The sequence below is a fragment of the Branchiostoma lanceolatum genome, chromosome 5 (genome assembly GCF_035083965.1).
Source record: "Branchiostoma lanceolatum isolate klBraLanc5 chromosome 5, klBraLanc5.hap2, whole genome shotgun sequence".
NCBI lineage: Eukaryota > Metazoa > Chordata > Leptocardii > Amphioxiformes > Branchiostomatidae > Branchiostoma > Branchiostoma lanceolatum.
In genome coordinates this window covers 17,929,211-17,954,084 of record NC_089726.1, presented here as the reverse complement: position 1 = coordinate 17,954,084, position 24,874 = coordinate 17,929,211, and the positions used below count along the sequence as shown (strand labels likewise).

Here is a 24,874-nt window from a genome sequence, read left to right as displayed (position 1 = left end):
GCTCGAGACCGTACAGGCGCGCTGCCTAGCGAGTTTATCACAAAGTGCAGATTGACAGAGTGATATGTACACTGCAGTGATAGGCTGGATTTCAGTTTGCTCCAAGCCTGGACCTCCAGGTTCCAAGTGTGGCATCAAGATTGATAAAGCAATGAGCAACAATAGTACTTTAACACCATATAATTATCTTTTCTCTAATTCATGTCCTTATTTGGACAATTTATAATATTGTGATGTTATCTACCCCTATGATGTAATCGAATCGTCCAAGGTCATGTGACTGATAAAAATGGCTGCCGTTTGTTAGTTAGGTACCAAAATATCGGCGTGTTTGTCATCATTTCAGCCGAAATAAAGGCTCAAAGAGGAACAGAAATTCAACCATCATAATGGCAGGAGCTGCAGAAGATTACAGCGAATATTTGGGTGCGAAAACAGCTCGGATAGTGTCCGCAGAGCAGGTGGAAAACTATACGGTAGGTGTGCCCGATTTGCAAGTTCGTTGATGACTTGTTCAAAAATAAATAGTTACGTGTAAATATTGTAAATGGTAGGAACATGTGTTCATTAACACTTGTATCGCAGTCCTATCAGTTTATTTTACAACTCCACTTCAAATATAAGATAAGTATTTTTGATAAGGCTTTTTATTGGGCCATTAAGATAATATAATTTGGAAGGCTCCTTCATCAGATTTTTGATGGGCGTAGCCTGGAAAAACCGGTCTCTCCAAGGCCAATAGATAAATGATAGTCCAATCGATACAGTCCCCAAGAGGTTCTTTTTTATGAGGCTATATTAAACGGGAAACTGAAAGGAACAGAAGAAATTGTAATGATTTTTAAACAATCAATTATCAAAAGCGATATGACCAGAAGTTATTATGAATGAATCAGTTGTAAAACTACTAAAAGTACATGTATCTTAGTAGAGTAGAGGGTAACAGGTCTTTTCGCCCCCTGACCCGTTCGTCCCCTGGTCCTTTCGTCCTCATCATGGACATTTCGACCTCCCATTTAACAACATTTAAACCCTAAATGACTAGTTATTTTATCACGTATTATTCAGATTCATTTAGATATTACTTTAAAAGTATTTTCCGGCAGCTAAACTCTAACTTCTAAGCCGGCGAAGTACTTGCCGTTTCCAGACAGGTCATACTTCGATCGCGATACACTTCCAATCGGTCTTGGGCAGCGTTTTTCAAAATACAGTCCCATACAGTCAATTTTCTTGTCAAAATTTCATTTCAGTCAGCTCATTTACTCACACAAACTCCGTAAAAGGCGCCCACGAGCGATTTGCAACATGCGTAAACATCCAAGATGGCGGGCGCGGCGGCGGCGACATGATGATGTCCCTCGCCGCTCGCGCGTCACTTTAGTCATGTTAGTGTCGGTTTTCCAACGTGAAAGACTTGAGAAAGCAACACTGAAGGTTTTTTGAGATGTTATGATGAAAATTGACTACTTTGTAATTGTGAGACAAGCGTCATCCTAGAACGAAATGTCCATGACGGGGACGAAAGGACCCGGGGACGAACGGGTCAGGGGGCGAAAAGTCTTGTAACCGAGTAGAGTAGAGTTTCTTCGGCCAGGTAGGAATCGGCTGGTTCCATTTTAGGCCGCTCTTCACTTTTATGTCACAGTCATTTCCAATATGTGGGGGCGTTGTCTAGAGCTCGGAAGTCAAAGTACACCTTGTGTTTCCGCATGAGCCTGTCCAGCCTCTCCTTGAAACAGTTTATGCTGGGAGAAACCACTACTGTCTCGGGTAGGCTATTCCACCAGGGGATCACCCGGACGCTGAAGAAGTGTGCTCTTCTGTTGGATTTAGATGTTTTCCTCTTTATACGTAAACTGTGTCCTCTAGTTCTAGTTTCCTCGATCAAGTCGAAAGGGCTTTCCAAGTCATACACTCCATGGATGAACTTGTATGTGTTGATCAAGTCTCCCCTAATACGTCTGTAGACTAGAGTTGGTAAGTCTTATACATGTAGTGGTAGCCAATGCAACTGGGTGAATGATATCTTTATGACAGTGAGGCTCCAAGTGTAGGATTACTAGGAAAGAGGAATTGTTAGATTGATCCACATTCACATGTGACAAAGACTTAATTTCAGTTCAATTATATGATGTTGATATACATATTAACCGACCCGCGGGAGGGCTGGGACCGAGGGTGGTGTGGAATACACCGTGTTGTATTTTATTTATGTCATACCCACCCGAGAAAACACACATTTCAATGAGGAATGGGCCAAAAGTTGAAGAAGTTTTTTGTCCTCGAACACAAAACTGTAACAACATTGATTCTAACCTCCGAATCCAGTATTCGAATTTTCGACGGCGGCGCAACCGGCGGGCTCAAAATGCATTTGAAATATTTTGTGGAAGCCCGTGTGATACAAGCATAGAACCTCATGTGATACGGATAGTTATCACCCGGTCCGGAACACCCGGCCCGTATCAGGCCCAGGTATGACATAAGATACAATATGATATGAATGTGCTGAAACTATATTATGTAAGGGTGAAGATGGTGATCTGACAGAATCGTCAGATTGAGCAAGTTGAAAAGATGATTGATTACTGCTGTTTTAGTGACAAATGCATACAGTCAAACCTGCCCAAGAAGATTGGCAATTAAAATATGTGGAGTGGACAGATGTTCAGTTTAGGCCACACCAATTTTACTTGTTGATTCTCAGATTTTTTTCAGAAAAAAATTGGAGCGACATAGAAATAAGATTTTTTGCAAATACTATATAGTCTGGGGTGAAGATAAGGGTTTACATAACATAAAGAATAAGAGGATTATTCAAATTTCAGCTTTGGCTCATTTTATGCAATGCATCCCTTTCTTTTATCTAGTACTATAATTTCAGTAACAAAATTACCTTTTGCCATGTAATATATCAGGGCTCGAAATAGTGGGTGCATGTGCACCCAGTGCACCCAATTTTGGAGCTGTGCACCTAATTTTTGACTGTGGGTGCACTGGTGCACCTATATATTTTTGTATGCTATAGGGTTAAGGTACTATTGTACACTAGCATACAGAATATTCTTGAAATGTAAGTATCAAAAACAGCATGATAACTTTTTGCTGTACTTTATCTAATGCATTATTTGATTGAAATTTTACAGTTAGCTATAGAAGTACAGATTGAAGTTCTTAAGAAAGGCAGCAGCGTTAAACTTTGTAATTATGTTCTGAAGAACATTCTACTTTATTTTATCTGGTGCACCCAAAATTCTTTCTGTGCACCCAATTTTTTGAGTTGGGTGCACCAGTGCACCTATTTCCAAAGATGAATTTCGAGCCCTGTATATGGATTGATATTGAGAAATAGTTAATAATACATGCAGATGAAAAATTATAACATGATCAATGTGACCACACTTTTTAGGGATGTGCAGGCCTTTATAATCTATTTTGGTGGCTATTGAGTTTTACAACTGGACAGATATAGTAAAATTTGGAGTTAAAATTTGTGAATGGGAATAGCTACCCAATTTTTTTTTTTCAAAATGGGAAAAACTGGACAGGCTAATCCGAGAAGCAAAAAAAAAAATGGCGTGGCCTTAGTCTGCCTTTAGACAGAACTTTTAATGCATGTGTCATAATTCGTGTTTTTTCTTTAGCAAGTTTACTCATCCAGGTGTTGTTTTCCCCCATGTTACCTGTAACAGGTGTACATAATCGAAGTGACTGCAGGTACGAACACCTGGACAGTCAGACATCGCTACAGTGAATTCAGCGATCTCCATGAAAAGGTACTTAATTTTATTTTTGTAATCAGATATTCTCAGAAAGATTACTTCCAGTTTTGCCTACAGTATGTCTTGATAGTATTTATCTCTTTAACTAAAGTCCATTTAAATGCCCACATTTTTTCTTCAAAAGGGCCCTTAAAAATGTTGGGTGCACAACAAAGTAGACTTTCATCAAAACCTACTAGTAACTACAAAATGTACACGCCTTCCTGCCTTTCTTCAGAGTTTGAATCTGAAATTCTACAGTCAACATTTTAAATAATACAACAAAGGATTTACTATTTTTCTGACACATGAATGTCAAGAATATGATACTAGCGTACAAAAGTCCATGGTCACATAATGCTACACAAATATCTAAGTGCACCGGTGCAGCCACTGTCAACAATAGACCGATCCCAAAGCCACGCCCCCTGTTCGATTTCGAACACCTCCGTCAAAAACAGGGTTTGACGGACCAAACATGGCCGCCGCAGCTAGGTTGAAAATAATGCCACTGACTTCGGTTTAGCTTTTGTGGCACTGAAACCCTTTCAGAGCGGGCCAAATAAGAATGCTATGTCTATGTACTTTGTTGAAGGCTGTATCCACCGGGTGGACTTGTTTAAGGAGGGGTTAGATGTAGTTGCGGTGAGAGCGTAATGTTTTCGGTCAATGTTAAAGCGGTATGCGCCGCATAGCTTTCCCTTGTCGGTGGGCATCAGCGCCCAGTTTCTGACAAACAGCCAATGCACGTGTAAACCAGGGTTCATATATCTGTGACAGGGGTCCCACTGTATTGACTGCATGCATAACAGCTGTATGGTATTTAGTAACTAAGAATTAAAATGCATCCTTTTACTTCCCTGTTCACTGTCAAGTTAACCAGTTTCACACACCAGTAAAGGAAGAGACGAAACTCTGCGCTTGCGGACTTTGTAGTAGTCAGCATGCGGTACAAGCTTCCTCTCCTTGAGTGCCCAATCTATTTTCTTTTTAAATTCGTTTTTGTTCTGAGCATGCATTCAACCAATACAGTGGAAAACCTGTCCCAGATATACGTACCCTGCTTTACACGTGCCATTTCTGCCCCGCCAACGCTGTTTTTGACGGAGGTGTTCTGAATAGAACAGGGGGTTCTTTGGGTCTTCTATTTGTTCGATATGGTGTTCGACAGGATCGGTCTATTAGGTGCACAGTTCCAATTTTGGGTGCAAAAAAAGTGCATATGCACCCAGTTTTTCAAGCCTTGTGTAATTTTGTGAAACCACCATGTTGTCACACCTAATTAGTTATGTTTCTTTTTCCCCAGCTCTTGTCGGAGAAGAAAGTGGACAAGAATGCCCTTCCTCCCAAGAAACTGCTCGGAAACATGTCTAAGTCCTTTGTGGAGAAGAGACAGAAGGAACTGGAAGTTTATCTACAGACGTTGCTAGAAAAACACCAAGACTGCATCCCCAAAGTTCTCGAACAGTTTTTAGACTTCCACTTGTATGTAAGTCTTTTGAGATTTCTTTCTATGTGTATAGTTGAATATTTGCCTATTTGGGTGAAACTCGGCCCAAAATAGTACATGTACTTCTGACGAAGGTGTTCTATTCAGCATAATTCGATTATAATCAAACATAATTAGATTTTACAGTAGAAACCTTTTAGACCATAGCAAAAATACAATTATAGTCTAGGCCCTGTTCCTTTTTATATTTCAAACATTATAAGGGCTCGAAATTCATTTTTGAAAATAGGTGCACTGGTGCACCCAACCAAAAAAATTAGGTGCACAGAAAAAAATTTGGGTGCACCACATCAAATAGAGTTGAATGTCAACAAGGCATAAGTTTGATGCTACTGCCTCTCTTAAAAACTTCAATCCAGATTTCAAATGTCAACCAAGCAATACATCAAATTAAGTACAACAAATTGCTTTTTTTGATACTTACATTTCAAGAATATTTTGTATGCCGTTGCGGTTACCTTAGTACAAAAATATCTAGGATGCACTGGTGCACCCACAGTCAAAAATTAGGTGCACAGCTCCAATTTTGGGTGCACAAAGGTGCACATGCACCCACTATTTCGAGCCCTGATTATATTTAGCACTTAAACTCACTAGTCTACAAAAATTTATCCATGATAGAGATCCATTTATGAAAATTAATCAAGAAATATCTCTTGAAAACAGCACAACTTTACAATCTACACATACAATAAGGAACATTGAGCTACATAATACATAACATCAGTAAGTTTTCAGATGTAAAAATAGCCTTCTTTGCAGTCAATTCCATAAATGGTTGTGAGACAAGCTTGCGCAGAAAGATAACTAAGATCGGGATATAAGATAAATATACTGTCAACACAGATTAAGTTTCAACGTATTGTAAGCCAGAAAACTACTCTAGAGTATAGATAATACAAAGATGACAGAGCCCCTTTCTTTTGGATAGATTCAAACAATTGATACCATTCGATATGCTGGGTTTAGGTGTGACAAACAGTTTGTTATACTAGAACCAGCTGTTCACTTGTGCCTGCATAGCTGATATGGACAAATAAATGCCTTAGGGCAGTTCCACTACTCTCACCTCTCAAATAGAAGTACCCCCTGGAATAGAAGTACCCCCCGGAAAAATTTTCAAAATGTAATATAAGTACCCCCTGGAATAAAAGTACCCCCTGGAAAATTTCAAAAATCGACAGTCGAGGCTAGGTAAACTGTGTCCATACATGTACATGATTTCGAGTTCCCGCGGTAAATCCCACAATATTGAACAGAGATCGACTGTAAAAGTAGCTCAACGTCACAGACCGCACATACTAAGAAGTTACCCATTACGTGTTGACACTAGAAACCCGCGATGAACCGCCAAAATTGGGAAAATCTTACGATTATTTAAAAAAATGAACCCTCTGAAAATAAATATGGCCTTCTGTGTCTATCGTTGCCCAAAAAATATAATATTTCCATGCGTTTACGGTATCATTTTAAAGATCGGTATCCGCACTACGCAATATGCTGCTAGTTTTACTGTCGCCATGCCTGAGAGTGGCGGCCATGTTTCGCGATTTCGCGCTGTTGTTTACCGAATCATATCGGACATATTTCTGCCGTTTTACAGATTTTGTGGCCTCAAAACACATATCACAAGGGAAGTTAAGTTATGATTGTTGTTTTAACGTGTTACATGTCTTCTGCGAAAAAATAATTCTTCCGCCGCGCTGCCGATACTACGGATATAGTGGTCAGGAAATTATTATTCCCCCTGCAGGCGAGCACTCTACTCCACACGTTTTTGATCAGCGTGCTTTGGTTTACGATGTAAACAGAGACTATCGAAGTTATTTATATGAAAATTGTATTTTAAAATGTCAATGTCGCGTCTTATTTTCCGGTTTACTTTGTAGCGTCATAGCGGACCGGGTCATAGCGATATCGACCGATATGTTATGAGTGCCGCCAGGATACTTTTCACAAGGCCGTCAAAGCGGCGAGAAAATCAACGCCGGTAGGCCGAAAAATAGCGAATTACGAGCAAAAATACCGGGGAAATATGGGCAGAAAAACCTTAACTTACGATTTTAGAGGGATTCCTGGTTTGCAAAGCCTCAATTTTTCAAAAAATAATAAACGTACCGTCTAGAATAAGAAAGTACCGGGTGGAACTATAGGCGGAAAAAAATAAACGTACCGGTACGTTTATTTGAGAGGTGAGAGTAGTCATCCAACACAGATACAAAGACAGGGATGTCCCTAAGTTAGTACACGATTGAATCCTGGGTGAGGTTTTTATTTATGCCTTCAGCCCCTTACATGCAGGTTTGTCTTGATAGATGCAGGATTCCTTTATAATCTCTTTTTTTTTTTACTATATAAGAACATGTGGAGGTACTTTTGTAGCTGCTTGCACCTGGCTGTTGTCTTCTTTGTGCGACTGTGGACCTTCTTTGTCAGATTCTGACCCATCTTCATTCTCATAGCCATATATAGGAACCTGTGGAGGTGCTCCAGTATCCTTAGCAGGTGCTAGCACCTGCACCTGGCTGCTCTCATCTTTGTGGGGCTGTGGCCTGTCTTTTTCAGAAAAAACACCACAAGACACAATATAGCAGTCCTGTCCAATTTAACATAGTTAAAGGCAGACTAAACTTAATTTCGTAAAGCATACTGCATTATGTTAAATATACCACTAAAACCAGTTCCTACTTGTTTTACACTAGTCCATCATATAGATCAGCGTTTTTACAACATTTCAAGTTGGCGGCCTGGTGCCCGTAATACCCAACGAGTCCTAAGACCGTGACTTCAGAATCCGACAGAATCCGTCAGAATCCAACTCGGCCCCAGAATCTATTCTATAGAACACGCATTGATCGTAACAGTCGGATTCTGACGGATTCTGTTGGATTCTGACAGATTCTGACGTCACAGTCTTTGGACTCGTTGAGTATTACGGGCACCAGGCCGCCAATTTGAAAAGTTGTAAAAACGCTGATCTATGATGGACTAGTGTAAAACAAGTCAGAACTGGTCTTAGTGGTATATTTAACATAATGCAGTATGCTTTACGAAATTAAGTTTAGTCTGCCTTTAAGAAGACCCTCTGCTAAACATACCGTCTTACCCTACCAGTAACCACTTTTTTGCAGTCCATGGGAGCGTCCATACATACCTCACTTAACCAGAATTCTGTCTGTTTTAAGTCTGTAACTCTTTTTCTTTTCTGTAGGAAATTTTTGGGGTGACCCATGCTTTGGCTGAGGAGCTCTTCACTAAAGGTAAATGGTAATACAATGTACATACTCAGTGTTCGAAATAGAAAGATTTAACAATCTGCAATTTCGCAGAATGAAAAAAAATTGAAATCTTTTTTCCGTGGGCCGTGATTTTTGTCACAGGTTGTGCAATATAATTACGCATCATAACACTTATTCCCCGCAAGGATATAATCCTCCTAATCAGAACTGAAATTATTAAAAAAACTTATTTGATTTGATTGAATAAAGCTTTTGCTGTTGCCATTTCAATAAAGAAAATTCAGCAATGTTGCAAAGCTAGATATGGTGTAGATATAGGCATAGGTTGAGAAGGATGTGGTATGGAGGCTTTTGTATTTGCAGAAAATATTTTCAAATTGCAGAACAAAATTTTTAAATTCTGCAATATTGCAGAATACTGAATTTCTACCACTGATGCTCTACTCTACATATTCAATGATTTATACATTATAAAAAAAAGACTAAAAGACAAAAGAATTGTGGTTTGATGCAAGGCCATGCACTTTGATTATGATTTTATCAAAATGCATCTGGTGCCCCTGCAGGTGACATGATCCTGTCAGCAGGTGAGGTGTTCCACATGACGCCCATGCAGCTGCATGCCATCTCCACCAGGCTTCAGATGCCCATATCCCCTTGTCGTAAGTATTTACAGGTTTGCGTAGCAAAACCTTTGTTGGATCCGTTGGCATGTGTGGTGGCCGCCATCTTGAATTGTGACATCACAGGGTCGCCAAACCATTTTATTGGGAGGGGTGTTTTTTGGGGTCGCTAGCGTTCTCTCTCTATTTTTAACAAATCAATTCCATACCAATTCATATTTATAAGAAGACCCCGTAATCGCTTAAGTAACATAGCAAACCTGAAGTATATGTAGCACAAATACTCAACTCTAGTTTATTTATTTATTTATTGAATTTTCAGACAGCTAGGTGGCCCATTCAATTCTGCCAAATTGATTTTCAATGGTGCCCAGACTACAAAAACAATAAAAATTATCAGTTTAACAAGGAAAACAAACTTGTGACAGAATTTAACATTAGTAACAGAGGATTGTTGAGACATAAGTAACACAAGGAACCAAAAATATACATAAACAAAACATGAGTTACATGAAGACATATCAGAACGCTGAAGAAAAGAAATCAAAATCATTATCCGTTACTCATATCCATTTACGGTCCAGGTCTGCTTTACTTGGGAGGTCAGAGGTCATTAAACTATATGTATTGTTTGCATGCTTTTCAAAGCATATGATTCCATATTTTGATTTCTTTCATACAATTATCAAAACTATCAGGAAACAACTGTGGACATTATTCAATGTATCAATAGTTACTGTTAGTAGACAATCTGAAAATATTCTTTGTGTTTTTCACCACCAGACTCTGAAGACGCTCGCAGTGATCTCAGTCACGTCTTAGACTTTGTCTACAAATTGAAATACCTCCAGGTAAGAAGATGCAACAGTGCTTTCGTCATTATCATTGGATAGTTATGTTACCTGGTTAGATTTAGTACTATAACCATATTGCATTTTACTATTTTTCTAGGTAGAATTCATTTACATATCATGCTGTTTGAAAAATTAGCCTTTTAGTTTTTTGCAGCATGTCAAATACATGTATATGGAAATTCTGTCTGGATAACAATAAATATGAAATTTGATAGCTGTCTGTAACACATGCATAGCCTTGTTGTTGTTATTGTTGTTGTTGTTGTTACCTAGGTAACTGGTGCTGAAGGCAACCTGGGCAGCAGTAATATCAATGTGAACAGTCTGTCGTTTGACATGGCCATGTTCAAATGTCTACAACAAGTACAGGTAAGTTGTTGGTTAGTTAATCTGTTTGTTTGTTTGTTGGTTTGTTGGTTGGTTGGTTGCTTGCTTGCTTGCTTGTTTGGTTGCTTGGTTGCTTGGCTAGTTGCTTGGCTAGTTTGTTTGTTGGTTGGTTGGTTGGTTGGTTGGTTGGTTGGTTGGTTGGTTGGTTGGTTGGATGGTTGGTTGGTTGGTTGGTTGGATGGTTGGTTGGTTGGTTGGTTGGTTGGTTGGTTGGTTGGTTGGTTGGTTGGTTGGTTGGTTGGTTGGTTGGTTGGTGGGATGGTTGGTGGGTTGGTTGGTGGGTTGGTTGGTTGGTTGGTTGGTTGGTTGGTTGGTTGGTTGGTTGGTGGGATGGTTGGTTGGTTGGTTGGTTGGTTTGTTTTAGATTCCATCAACAGATTATCATGACTAACCTTACTGATATGCAAAAACAATATTTATAACTGTGAAAGAACTCAACACATATTGCATCAGGAAAATCAGTAATTTAGCACAAGAGTTACTAAAAAGGAAGCGGAAAAAATGATGAGCATTGTTTACCTTACATGTACTTTCTTCTGTTGTGTTTCATTGTCCTTTAACCTTCCAACTACACTGTTCTCCTATGACAATGCAAACTTGGATGCAACTTTAGCGGTTTAACATTACAGTGTTAAAGCTAGTGAATAGTATACTTAGTGAAATAGTAAAATAATTTGCTACAAATTGTACAATTCATATTATGTACGTTTTCAAAATTATATTATGTATATTCTATACATGATATTTCTTGATATTTATTGATTGTTATAATTGCATTTTTTCTTAGATTAACCAGTGCAACGCCAAGCTGGTGACAGGGCTCGATTCCTTGAAGAAGTCTTTAGCGACTCTAGGGGTGCATCAGTCAACATCAACAATCAAGGTGAACATTTACTACACTTCAGTATGGAACAACCTTTAACAACATCAGTACTAGATTCTCTGCAAAATAAAAAAAAGTATCCCTTGCAGCGATCGAAATACTTTTTTGGGGTTACTTGCAAAATTGCAAGTTGGCAAAAATTTTACTTGCAATTTGAAAATTAAACTTGCAATATTAAAGTCGGTAATGTAACTGCTTTTGCTGTACATACATGTACATACATACTCAGCCTGACATTGCAGCTTTTGTAGCATTATCAGAAGACTGAACATTTCACATGTAATCTATTCAAAATTTAGTGTATTTAATGGGATGATAGTGTGTTTGTGTAAATAGAGTAGCTTGTTCCCAGGCATTCATGGAATACAAAATTGATATTAATTTTACTTGCAAATCTTGAAAATCACTTGCAAATTGGAAGTTACTCAATTGTATTTCAAACCCTGCCTTGTAAAGTTAAATGCATTGCTATGCTACTTTAGACGTGCTGAATTGGGACACATTGCATAACAAGATCATATCAAAAACTTGAAGAACTTTCTGGTGTAAAAAGAGGTTAACTTTTCTTTGATATGTTAAATAGTTTTAGTACAGCAGCTCCATTTCAGTTTTTATGAAGGCTTCTAATTCAACCCTTCCCCTGTTACCTAGCATTCTAATAAAAAGGCGTCCTCAGCAGGAGTAAGGTTAATCTATGACTGGCTTTTAGCTAGGTTTTATAGATCTATGGTCCAAAAATGGGGTTTGGAACCACCAATGGGATCCAGAGTTCCCCAATGGGCTCTATGGATTAACAATTACCTGGCATGTCAATCAATTTTAATGCTGTCCCAGTGTCTGGTATGAGGAAAAAACAACAGTTTTACCCGTCATTTAAATTTTCCTGTCAGGAAGCACATGGCGCTAGGCGTCGCGCCGGAGGCGTGACCATCCTAGGGGGGTCCGGGGGTATTCTCCCCTGGAAAATTTTGGAATCTAGACCCTCTGAAACGCTATTTCCTGCATTTTGAGGGGCAAATTTCTTGGTAGAATAAGCTTAGTTTAATGACATCTCTTTCGGTGAAAAATTACACAAGGGTTTCAGGCTTAATTTTGGGGGGAGGCGTGCCGTCGATCATCGCGGTAAGATCGAATGTTCACACACAAGCTACATTTCTATGTTGTATACAATCAGCAAAGAAAAGGAAATCAAGCACAACAAAACTTTATTACGTATCTACGTCCTACAAAAAATACACACAGAATAAGTCAGCAAAATTAAAATTTTTCAACACTTGTCCCGTATGCTCCCTGTATTCATTGAACATAATGAGAAATTTGACACCCTACTTTGAGAAAGAACGCCATAAAGACGTCCATTTTTTTCTCCCATGTTTTCCACGGTTAATTTCTCCGGTAACTGCACTGAATGTCTTCAAAAGTTGTCGATTCAAGCCTTCAAACAGCCGCTTCGTCGTGCGATCCTTGCGATCCCCGCCATTCCTCTAACATCTCGCAAATTCACGCTTAGCTGAAATCGCGCGAGTAGCGAGACTCGCATGTCATTGGTCGGTATTTCTTGACGCGACGGAGACGACGCACTGTGATTGGTGGTATAGAATATCTGACGCCTGTTTACCATTTCTTACGGGAAGAAAGCGCATTCAACTCAGCCGCCGCGGCTTGAAACTTTAATAATGTTTTACAGATTACAGAAAGCCTGATAGCTATAGGAATATTTCTGAATTTTTAGGCTTCTTTGATAACAATAACTGACGGTGAACCGAGAGGGACAAAACAGAAATAAACGTCAGCCCGATGCGACCAGCCAAAACTGTGGGGAGGGCGGCGCATGACGCCGAGTTTTCGGCGGCTACCAAATACTAGTATCCACCACGGCGCTCTTTGTGTGGCTGGGGTTGTCGCCGGCGGGCATTAGAAATGATCTAGATCGCCCTCGTCGCGAACTTCCGGTGATCCTCTGGAGTTTTTGCAAAATTCAAAACTCTGTCTAAATATCTTTACACACCGATTTTTGTCCATTAAAAATGACGGGTTGGGCAAAAATTTTGTCCGTCATGAGCGACAAAAACCCGTCAAATGACGGGAGGACGGGCGCTGGCGAGAACACTGAGTGTGTGTGTGAGGAACACATGTGCATGTGTATGTAATTACCAGGGAAATAGGGTGTCCTCTGGGCGAACCCAGCAAAATGGCCCACTTTACACTTGCGTCGCATAACAGGCACGCGACACTTTGCTACCGGTGACGATTGTCTTAGACCTATGGGTGGAAGCGCAGTGTGCCACCCCCAGCATAGGATATTACAGTCGCGCGCGATTCAAAATGGCGGTAGAAGAGCCGCTTATTTTCATCTTGCAGTAGTTCATATTTCTTATGTTTGCTACACGCGTTTTCCTGCATAGGAGACGCCGTGTACGTGCCCAACAAAAAAAGGAGGATGTACAGGGACGGACAAGACCCGGCTTGATCCAGGCGTTTGTCCTCGCCGCGCTTGACAATGGCACAAACGTTTCAGAATGAGGAAAACATGCTTCTATCGCTAGCGCAGGCTTATTAGCATATGACCCATGACCTATTAAGCGTCACCGTAGCCGGTTTCTCTTAACTCACGGTCCCCCGCTCAAGCAGCGCAGGCCCGGGTTGGAAGGTGGTCTGGGTCGGTTCGTAGAAAATCCGACATATGACGCTTATTTCCTCTTTAGACCGGTAACGAATAAGCGACACACGCCGGTTAACTGACTCAGTGTAAAGTGGGCCCAATTTCCTTGTTTTCGTAGTGTAGGGTGTCCAAAAGACGCCTTGACGCCCTGCTAGCTAATAGCCTGATCTGTGACGTTGTGTTTCAGGATGTTCTGATCCCGGCAGCGTCCTCCATCAGCCAGTGGAAGACAGAGGAGGAGACCCAGGACTACCTGCTGTCCACTGTGGTGCCTGTCTGGGGCGTCGTCACTACTGCAGACTTCAGTAATAACCAGATACAACACATTGACGAATCTCTGGTATGTGATATTTAAAAACAGTCTTCAAAAAGACTTTGAAATTCCCACAAAATATGGTGTATAGGGCGATGTTTCCTTGTGCAAACATATATCTCGATGATACTACTTAAGTCACAACCAGATGCAACACTTCAACAACTCTCTGCTTAGCTTAACCTTTAGCACACAGAAGTAGCTGTTTGGCACCCAATTCCCTATTGGTTATAGAGTTAGGCAGCAGGGAGAAGGTTACAAAGTTAAAATCCTTCCAACGCCATATGGTATGCAGGTCCAGTTTTAATGTTAAGCCTTAAGTTTACAATTCTTAGAAACAGTTAAGTTAACTTCTAACTTAGCATAACTATTGAACATTAGGACCACCTGTCCATTGTGGCCACTTTTTCAATTTTCCCCCATTGAGCTAAGCATCAAGAAGTCTGTATTTTCTTCAAGTCTTTTAAGTGGTCACTATAGACAGGTTTGACTGTATTTGCATACATTGGGACTGTCATGAACTGAAGCTAACAGAAAGTTCAAGATAAGTATTAGAAATGGTCAAGGCAAGTAGCTACATAGACACAAGCACTTTCAAGAAAGGTTTGCCATTTTGTAAACCTTTCTCTCTGACTGAACTGTTTTTCAGAAACTGATTCCTAAGGTGGAGTTCCTAAGTCTGAGCCACAATGCCATCGCAACGCTGGATCACTTACAGGTCAGTCATACAGAAAGAGCATTCTGATTGTCTTCTGCATTCCTTCGGTTGTCAGCCAGACTAAGTATGAATGTAGCTATAGATGTAGGGAAGCCTGACCACCCCCATGTGTCCTTAACTTGCTAGCTCCCAAAAAAAGGAGCTTCCTTCATCCCTTGTGTCGGCATACACGTCAGTCTATTCTTTATATAAGTGCACTGCTTTGTGTGTCCTACTCCTAGTTTGGCCATTTCTATGACCAGGAACCAGCTTTAAAGTTGGTATCCCTTCCCTTATTCTTAGTTACTTAGTTGCATAAGTAAATTGTTGAATACAACAATGCCAATCAGCACAGACACTTAAAGTAAAGATAGGGCGCAGAGCAATTCTTGAATCTTTGAGAATTTCAATAGAAATGCTGGCATTTTGTTAAAAGAACTGTCTAAAGCCTAAAGTAAAGGTATGACACTGTTGTATTTCAGACAAATAATGTGAAAAATGGTTCAAAAGTAGAGTAAAAAGTTATGCTTTTTGGCGATGCCTCAGGGGCGGAGGCATTTGACTTCACTTTTTTCCTTACTACCTTTGCAGCACCTCTCATGTTTAACCCACCTGGATCTGTCCCATAATAACCTGACCACCGTGGAGGCCCTCCACACCAAGATAGGCAACGTCAAGACACTGAACCTGTCAGGGAACAAGCTGGAGACGTTAGAGGGGCTGTCCAAGCTGTACTCACTTGTTACACTGGATGTGGGCCACAACACCATCTACCAGGTGTTTTAAGGCTATCCATTGTCAGGGCTCGGAATAATTTTGTTGGGGTTACTTGCAAAATTGCAAGTTGGCAAAAAATTTACTTGCAATTTGAAAAATTAACTAATAGCATTATTTGAAGACTGAACAGTTGACTTGTAATTTAAAAGAATATTCAATGTAAAATTATATACAGTCACTGAGTCAGTAGTAAGCACTGAAGCTCAGTAGTAACCACAAAAACAGTATAGTATTATGTACGACTTTAAAAAAGATTGAAAAAATTTCAGCTCAGCAGAATTTGCAAGTTGCATTTTGAGCCCTGATTGTTCTTTTTTGATAGAAAATTACGTCAATTTTCTGAAAATCTCATGGCTTTAAGCAATTTACAGAGTACAGACAAAATAGGACCATATGATTGTCATTATCAAAAGCTATTTTTACAATAATTGACAGATGAAATGTACAAGAATTCCTTTTGCTGACTGTAAATTTCATTCCAGTGGTAGTTAAAAAAAGATTGTGTCTCTACTTGAGACTATAAGACAATGAGAATAGTTTTGGCAGGGTTTTTTTGCCTTGCAGGTCAGAACCTCGGTGTGATACCACATGTATATGCCTCAATAAGATCTTCTTCATTTAGTGACTTAAACTAACTTTCTGTGTTTCCCATGGCCAGGTGTCAGACATGAAGCATATCGGTACCCTGCCGTGCATTGAGTCCGTTCTCCTGACTGGCAACCCCGTAACCATGGTTACCGACTATCGTACCAAAGTCCTTGCCACCTTTAACGACAGGTCAAAAGAGGTGAAACTTGCTTTTTTTTCTTCTGATATTGACATGTTATTAGATATTGTTAAGCTTTTATGAATCTTGATTGATTTAGATATTGTGGTTGGATATGTGGACAAAATAGTATTTTCTTCGTCCATGCAGGTGTGCTTGGATGGTGCTCCCACAAGTCAGAAGGAACAGGTATGCAAATTACCTCATGTGACACTACATCATATGTCACATCTCATCACTCCATATTACAGTTGACCAATCATGGCTGTCCATCTTGATTAGCAGTTTAGCCAATAAGAGAGTGCAATACATTTGTGTTTAAGTAAATCTCTGTAACACAGTTTGCCCAAATCACAACCATTCTCTCATAATATAGTCCTTACTCTTCTTTATTATTTCCCAAGGACACAGTTGCAGTACTACAAGCTATACAGAAGGCAAAACTAGCCAAAGAGAAGGATTCCAAGAGGCATCACAAGGTATTACAATTGTTCAGTAGACCATCTCTTGAGCTTGAACTATTGTTCAATGTCCAGTACAGGGTTAGTCATCAAAAATTTAAAGCAAAGGATATTACTTAGCAAAAAAAATGTCTCTGTAAATGCTCCATCCTTTGCATTTTTTCTTTCTATATTTTTTTTTACTGTCTATTTGTAAATTTATTTTGTGTGTGTGTATACATTTCTGTAATTCTTATTTTTCTTTTGGAGTCTTTTTTTGTCGGTTTATTGTGTTGTGGTGGAAAAAACTGCTTTAGCAAAACTAACTCGCATTTGTGGAGGTGCTGTGCTGGTGTACGCGCTCGGGTAGACAAAGAACTGTAACAGTGGGGATCAACCTCCACTAACTGACCAGTCTAACGGGTCCGGACCTTTTAGCCTAGTGGTTAGCGTGTTGAATTCCCAAGCCGTGCGTATTGGGATCGGCGTGAGTTGGAATCCCGGGAGCGGCGTTCTCGCCCCTTTGGATTTTTACAGTGGTTCCCACACCGGCCCTGTGAGTAACGATTAGATCACACAGGGATATCGCACTCGGAGACTCGGGACAAGTCTCGAAAGAAAAGGGGGGAAAAGTGTAACAGTGGGGATCAACCTCCACTAACTGACCAGTCTAACGGGTCCGGACCTTTTAGCCTAGTGGTTAGCACGTTGATTTCCCAAGCCGTGCGGATCGGGATTGGCGCGGGTTCTAATCCCGGGAGCGGCGTACTCGCCCCTTCGGGTTTTTACAGAACTCCCAAACTTCTTCCTCCGCTTCTCTCTCTCTCTCCGCAGAAGCTGCATGCTGCGTCCATAGCGGACGCTGATTCAGCAGACACAAGCTCCACTGCTTCGTCCGTCAGCCAAGGTACTAAATGTATGTGGACTTTCCTGTTGCTTTCCTGTGTCCGTGCTATAAGCCTGTTTGCGGTTCCTACTGGGCGTGTGTAGAGAGATGCATTGTGTTATGTTAAGTTATCGAGAAGAGAAGGGGTGACCCAGTGTGCTTGGCCAAAAACGCGAGCTGTAGTGAAGCCGCATTGCACTGCCACTAGCTACTTGAAAATCACCTCAAATGAGGATGCCTTGAAACGAAAACGAAAGGCCCCTGAGACATAAACAAAACACGTCTGGACATGTGTTAAGCACGTTTTAGGCAAGAACTGTTAACAAGTTAGGGTGGGTTTTTTTGTACGGATCTTGGTGGATGTCAATGTGCAGATGTTGGCACATTGGCGCACCAAATCCGTAGTGTGTTTTTGGCACACATTTTGACAGATTAATCGAAGTGGCTCGGTGGGCGTCACTCCACCGTCAGGGAAGGTCGTGTAAAGGGCACAACATCGGGGCATGGAGAGTATCGAACCCGGGACCTATTGGTTCTGAGTGCAACACTCTAACCGTTGCGTCACGCCGACACCAGTAGTTAGGGGCCTTCATCTTCGACATATTACCAACAATGCAACTTGCTGCGCATGCGTGGTTGGAACTTTGAACAGGCCTACTGTCGGTTGCCTTTTGCTGCGGTGATGTCACAGGGTTTGTATGCAGAGTGGTGCAACCCAGGAACACGCTTCCATGCAGATGTTTCCCTAAAGAATTCATCTTTCTTTCTTTCTTTCTTTCTTTCTAACTTCACCCTCCTGAGCAGGCCCGATAAGCTCGGTACGTTACCCCCCATACCAGCCCTGCCATTTCAAGCCTGTAAAATCGCTTCTGGCTATGTCACCGACACTTGTCTTGAATAATCAATGAGCTACTCTTATTTGTCACAAACAGCCGTTATTTTCTCCTGAACCCAAAGTAATGATGTAAGACGTAACCTGATTGGTTGATAACTTCCCAGAGTCCTTTGCGGCTTTGCTCAAGATGAGTTTGTGCAAACCCTCTGATTGGCTGAAAGCTGTTTTGGTGGTGACGTCGCCAGAAGCGATTTTACAGGCTTGAAATGGCAGGGCTGGTATGGGAGGTAACGTACTGAGTATATTGGGCCTGCTTGGGAGGGTGTCTAACAACAGCTGTCTGTCTTTGAAAACTTTCAGTGTGGCTGATGACTGATACTTTTAGCTTCTGACTAACGTATGCACGCACAGCTAGTGCATTTGACGCCTACTAAATCAGCAATTGAATCTGAAGCTACTGTTACTACTTGACATTGTCTGCCTGCAACCCATTGTTGCAATTGTCTCTTTATGTACAGACCCTATCTCATTCTAATGAAGTTAACATATGTCTCCTGATTGCTTGTGATTTTGCCAAATCTTTGTGTAATGTTGTATTCTGTGATGCCTCCTTTTCTGTCAACTAAACTTGATTGTATGTAGATTAATGCTGTAGTTGTCAAGCCGTAATGTTTTGCTGTATGCTTTATGATACATGACACTGGGAAAAAGCAAAATAACTTGTTTTTTGAAACAAAACTATCAAAATCTGAATACTATGATGTCCACTGTTTTTTTTTCTCTGATAACTGGTTCTATTCAATCCATTTCATGTATAGAAACATGTATAAAACGGAATAATTTTTTTCGTATCCTATACAAAAAAAACAACCATGAGAATTGTAAATTGTTAACATGGTCTCAGCCTATTTCGCATCACTGTATCAAATTTGTTGCTTTCTTGTATAGAAGCTCCTAGAACGTCATCTTAACCTTCTCCCTGCTAACTAACCTTATACACAGTTAAAGTAAGGTGCCAAGAGGGTACCCTGGCATGAAGAAGGTTAAGAAATAGGGTGTAACTGCTGAGTTCCCCTCTGCAGGAGTAGATGTGTTGTCCACCAGTGAAGAGTACTTACGGTTTGAAGTTGAGGCACTCCGACAACAGGGGGGAGAGAATTGGTTGACAGCTTTCAATGTCAGGCAAGAGGATCCACAGGTAAGCTATGCTGTGTGCATGTGTCTGTTTCCAGGGATATATCCGATCATTTGTGTGGAGATGGTGTCCAATACTGAGGACATATAGGTTTATGTGTGTGGACAGCATTCAGCACCAAGGACAAATGTGTTTTCCTGTGTGTGGAGCTGTTTAGCACCAGGGACATATGTGTTTTCTTGTGTGTGGATGGTGTTCAGCAACAAAGACAAATGTGTTTTCCTGTGTGTGGATGGTGTTCAGCACCAAGGACAATTGTGTTTCCTGTGTGTGCTGATGGTGTTCAGCATGCCTGGCTATGTGTGGATGGTGTTCAGCACCAAGGACAGGTATGTTTTTATGTATGTGGATGGTGTTCAGTGCCAAGGGCAAATGTGTTTTCATGTGTGTGGATGGTGTTCAGCACCAAGGACAGGTATGTTTGGCAATGCATAGATGGTGTTCAGCATCATCAGTGTTACAGTGTTACAAAGACAGGTATGTTTTCCTGTGTGTGGATGGTGTTCAGCATCATGGACAAATGTGTTTTCCTGTGTTTGGATGGTGTTCAGCACCAAGGACAGGTATGTTTTCCTGTGTGTGGATGGTGTTCAGCTTCAAGGACAAATGTGTTTTCCTGTGTGTGGATATGTTCAGCACCAGGGACATATGTCTTTTCCTGTGTGTGGATGGTGTTCAGCACCAAGGACAAATCTGTTTTCCTTTGTGCGGATGGTGTTCAGCACCAAGGACAGGTATGTTTTCCTGTGTGTGGATGGTGTTCAGCACCAAGGACAAATCTGTTTTCCTGTGTGCGGATGGTGTTCAGCACCAAGGACAGGTATGTTTTCCTGTGTGTGGATGGTGTTCAGCACCAAGGACAATTGTGTTTTCCTGTGTGTGGATGGTGTTCAGCACCAAGGATAGGAATATTTTCCTGTGTATGGATGGTGTTCATCATCAAGGACAGGTATATTGTCCTGTGTGTGGATGGTGTTCAGCACCAAGGACAAGTGTGGTCACATGTCTAGGTACGATTTTTGCAACAAAAAATTATGAGCCAATGTATAATGAGAGACTGTTGAGATCTTATGGTGAAAATTACACTGTAAACTTTTTTGAGTTAGGCTATTGCCATTCTCCTTTCTTGTGTTATTTAAGTTCTTTAATGAACAATCCACCCATTCTCACTGCTATATGTCCCTTTTTCATGCAAGTGCATGCCTCAAGCATTGCCCTCCTCTGTTCACTGCAGCCATTGCTTCTCAGTCCGTCACGGTCTCCCTACCAGTCCCCAGCGTCATCCCCGTCCACCAAGCGCCGCTCGCGGCACCGTCATTCAGGTCATAGGTCACCGGCCAGGGCGAGATCCCCTGGACAATCTCAGGGCAGCCAATCAGCACATGCTTCACCCTCGCAGGATGTAAAGTCAACAGCTGACATCTCACCTCTTGCTAGGTGCCGATCTTTTCCACTCATTGCAAGGCCGTTTGATTTAATGGTTCTCTAATCTTGAAAACGATAGTGCTTAACTGGACAGAGCACAACATGTAAACGGAGACTGAGAGACAATGTTGTGCCTTAGGCCATGTTGATTTGATTATATGGATGACATCCTCTGGGAACCCCAAAACTGATGCGAGTGTGCGAAGAAAAAAAAAGTTTGGCAAGAAAAAAAAGTTGGCCCTAATTATGAAATCTACGTTGTCAGGAAGGTTCAACAAATGACCAACACACAGAATATGGTAACGCGAATAATAGATTCTTCTTTGACTTTGGGACTGATTTTGGCATTCTACGATGGTTGGTATGATCGTTTTTCAATATTTTTTAAATTTTATTTAGGACATATAATTGATCATTTTGCACCTGCTTTGTCCGATTTACAATATAGTCCAAAATTTTTATTTATTTTTGGAAACGGACGAAAATTGATGCTCACGCAGATGTCATCCATATAATCAAATCAACATGGCCCTAGTACTACACAAAGTTGCAAGGTGTGGATATAGTCAGATTTTAGTTTTCCTCCCAGCTCCCTGTTTATATCTTGTCCTCTTGCTATGATTTGACTTAAAAGTGTGTCAGAACCATGAAAACAAGTTTCTAAAAAAATTTTAGAAAAAAAGAATCATGAAAACAGAAGGCTGGCCCAGCCTTCTGTTTTCATGATTTTTTGTTTTTCTAAAAAAATGTTTGTTTTTTTAAATAAATATCCGTTAACCAAGAAATTAAATTGGTGTGGCCTTATCATACTACAGGTCACATACATGTATGTCACATATCCCAGACAATGTATCTTTGAAAATGGGTAATACTTGCATGGTAAAGCTACATTGCATTGTCTCTTCAAATCTCATTTAACACAAGTAAGTTCTAACTATCTCTATCAACTATTATGGGTGCAGTTTTACAAATAACTACATTATATAAAGTAAAAATCGTAGGCTATTAACAACATATAGGCAGTAGATTACTTCACAAATGACAAATATAGTGATCTTCATTGAGTTTTGAATAGCATAAGCAGATATTAACTTGTGTTGCCTTTTGTATACCTTTGTTGAGTGATTTGTTTTTGTCCTTTTTTGCCTTATGTAGGCCAACTACTCTTCCACTGCTTCAGAAGCCAGACCTGCCAGTAGTCAGTGTGGAGGAGGACAAGCCAAAAGAAAGTCCTAACTTGGCAACCCTGGAGAATGTTAGGTTTGCTGACTATCTGAAACAGGTCATCAACCAAAAGCAAGGAGAGGTGGAGAATCCACCTGACGACATTGAGAATTTTAGGCACAGTCTCTTCGCCGGCTGCCTCTCCAAAGACAGTCCATATTCAGAGTTTCCAGCTTGCTTTGTGGCAACAAGCAAAGCTGTGCATGTCCTAAAAGCTTTGGAATTCCCATCAGCCATTGCAGGTGTACCCATGATGCAACACTTCTGTAGTGTGCCTTTGGCGACGTTACAGCAGATGGTGGTCGGTCTGTTCAACCAGACTGTTACAATAGAAGGTACAGACACAAGGGTCACTGTCATCACTGGTAGCGCAGATAAAACACAGGCTCTAGTAAAAGTTATATCGGAAAGCTTTGAGGATGAATGTATTAAAAAAGCTAAGGTAGCACAGCACGATGAGGAAAACTTGGACCGACTGACAAAGATCCTAAGCATCACCGAGAACAGAGAGGGAAAGTCACCAGTGGAGATCAACAACTTTGTGGTCATCCAAGGACCCAATCAGGAACCTTGTATCGTTATCATCACAAACAAGTATCTGTACATCTGTAGAGAGGACCACTCCTATTGGCCAGTCATCAGACACACATTGTCCAAGTCTTACAAGTTGAGTAGCATACTGAGCTGGAAGACAGAGAAAGGGGAGCCTGGGCAGCAATTTCAGACCTGTACCGCAAAGATACAAGTGGAGAATACACAAGGGTTGGACTTAAACTTTAGAACAAAAGAGCAACAAGATGGTTTCTTGGCATGCTTGTCGCAGCTAGTTGGTGACAAAGAACAGAAAGTGAGTACTAGTACTGACAGGCCATGGCACGAAGCCGAAGGAAGAACCACATCTCCTGTAAAAGAAATAAGAACACCCAAAAGTCGCAAACCTGTCAGCATCGAGGTCCTCTACTCCAGTCCAGATGTGCTTGACAGACTGTCCGCAAGCAACGACTTCAGAACTATGAGTGTGAGTGAGCCCCTACTGCAGCTGGCAAGTCTGAAGGGTATGGCGTTGGTCAGGTACTTCCACGACAGCGTTGCCCAGATAAGTACAGAGAGTGAGGAGTTAAAGCACCTGATGTGGAGCGTGGTCGTCCCCCATGTGAACCCCAAACAGGAAATCACATCCTGCATCATGTTGAGTACAAAAGCAGTTTACTTCTTGTCGGATGACTCTATTTTGAAGAAGGCAAGTCTCGGCGTGCCGTCCTACCTCCGCACGCACAAGCGAGCGACTTCGGACTACTCCGGAGTGAGGAAACCTCACAGCGACAAACAGGTCCACGAAACGTCCCCTCACTCGAGCGGCATAGTGGAGGCAGGGACGCCTTCCTTGAGGAAAGTGGTGCGGTGCATCCATACCCAGTACATCGCCGAACTGAAACAGGTGACCGTGGGGATGTTCGACCAGAGCTTCCGCATTACGAGTGACTCCAGCGAGAACACATTCGCCTGCGTCACACGCGACTTCGACTCGACCCACAACTTCATAGAACAGCTGATGGGTGTGCTGAGTCTGGGTCTTCCCACGGCGACCACCACGCCTACCCCCGATCTCACTTCTACTAGTAGTGGATCCGATACCGACATCTACAAGGAGTATCTGAAAGCTAGGAACAGCGTTGACGAGTACACCCATCCTAGTGGGGTTACGTTTGTCTACCCTAACGAGGAGCTTGTGTCAGACCTGACCTACCTCCTGGTGGAAAAGATGCCCGGGCCTAAACCAGACTACACCAAAGTGACCATCCTGATGTACATGTTAACGTACCAGATGCAGAGGTCTGACGACGTCTTTACCCTGGGGAAGTTGGAACCACGTTCTGTTGTCATCACAGATATGCACATCGCTCTTTGTATTGAAGATCACGTCAGCTATCCCCTCCCGGACTTCGTCATCAGCCCTCCTGAGCATCCTCATCACGTGGTTCTGGACATTCAAGCCATCGAAAACTTGAAACGTGTGGTGGTGAGCGACGAGTCGCCACAGGACCTCACGCTGGTGTTTCACAGCGAGGGAGACTTTGTCGTGGACGTGGCGAAGGAGTACTTCCGGGCCGACGACAGGAGTCCGGGAACGCCGGGAGATGAGAATGAAATGTGCTGGATTCTGATCATGCAGAGTAGGAAGGATCGTGAACGGATGGTGTCGATGTTGATGAAGCAATGGAGTGAGATACATGGCAAGGGCCTTCCACTGGTCAAGACTTAGTCAAGCTGGACATCACTTCCTGTGTACACACTGCACTGACCATCTGAATGCTGTTTAACAGTATTTGCTGAAGTAGTAGTGGGTTTGCCATGGATTCTATTTAATTTGTAACGACAAAAAAAAATCATGGC

At 41.5% G+C, this 24,874-nt stretch overlaps 1 protein-coding gene across 1 annotated transcript; it reads left to right on the top strand.

Moving 5' to 3' along the window:
- Positions 1–281: 281 nt before the first annotated feature.
- LOC136435534 (nischarin-like) lies at positions 282–24,874 on the top strand. The gene is made up of 18 exons (XM_066429113.1): positions 282–476; positions 3,696–3,779; positions 5,071–5,253; positions 8,486–8,534; positions 9,080–9,175; positions 9,920–9,987; positions 10,264–10,359; positions 11,165–11,260; positions 14,110–14,262; positions 14,885–14,953; positions 15,524–15,709; positions 16,368–16,496; positions 16,626–16,664; positions 16,880–16,954; positions 17,750–17,822; positions 19,719–19,834; positions 21,066–21,268; positions 22,412–24,874. The coding sequence occupies exons 1-18, from the start codon at positions 390–392 to the stop codon at positions 24,741–24,743; spliced, it is 4,134 nt and encodes a 1,377-aa protein (XP_066285210.1). The 5' UTR covers positions 282–389; the 3' UTR covers positions 24,744–24,874.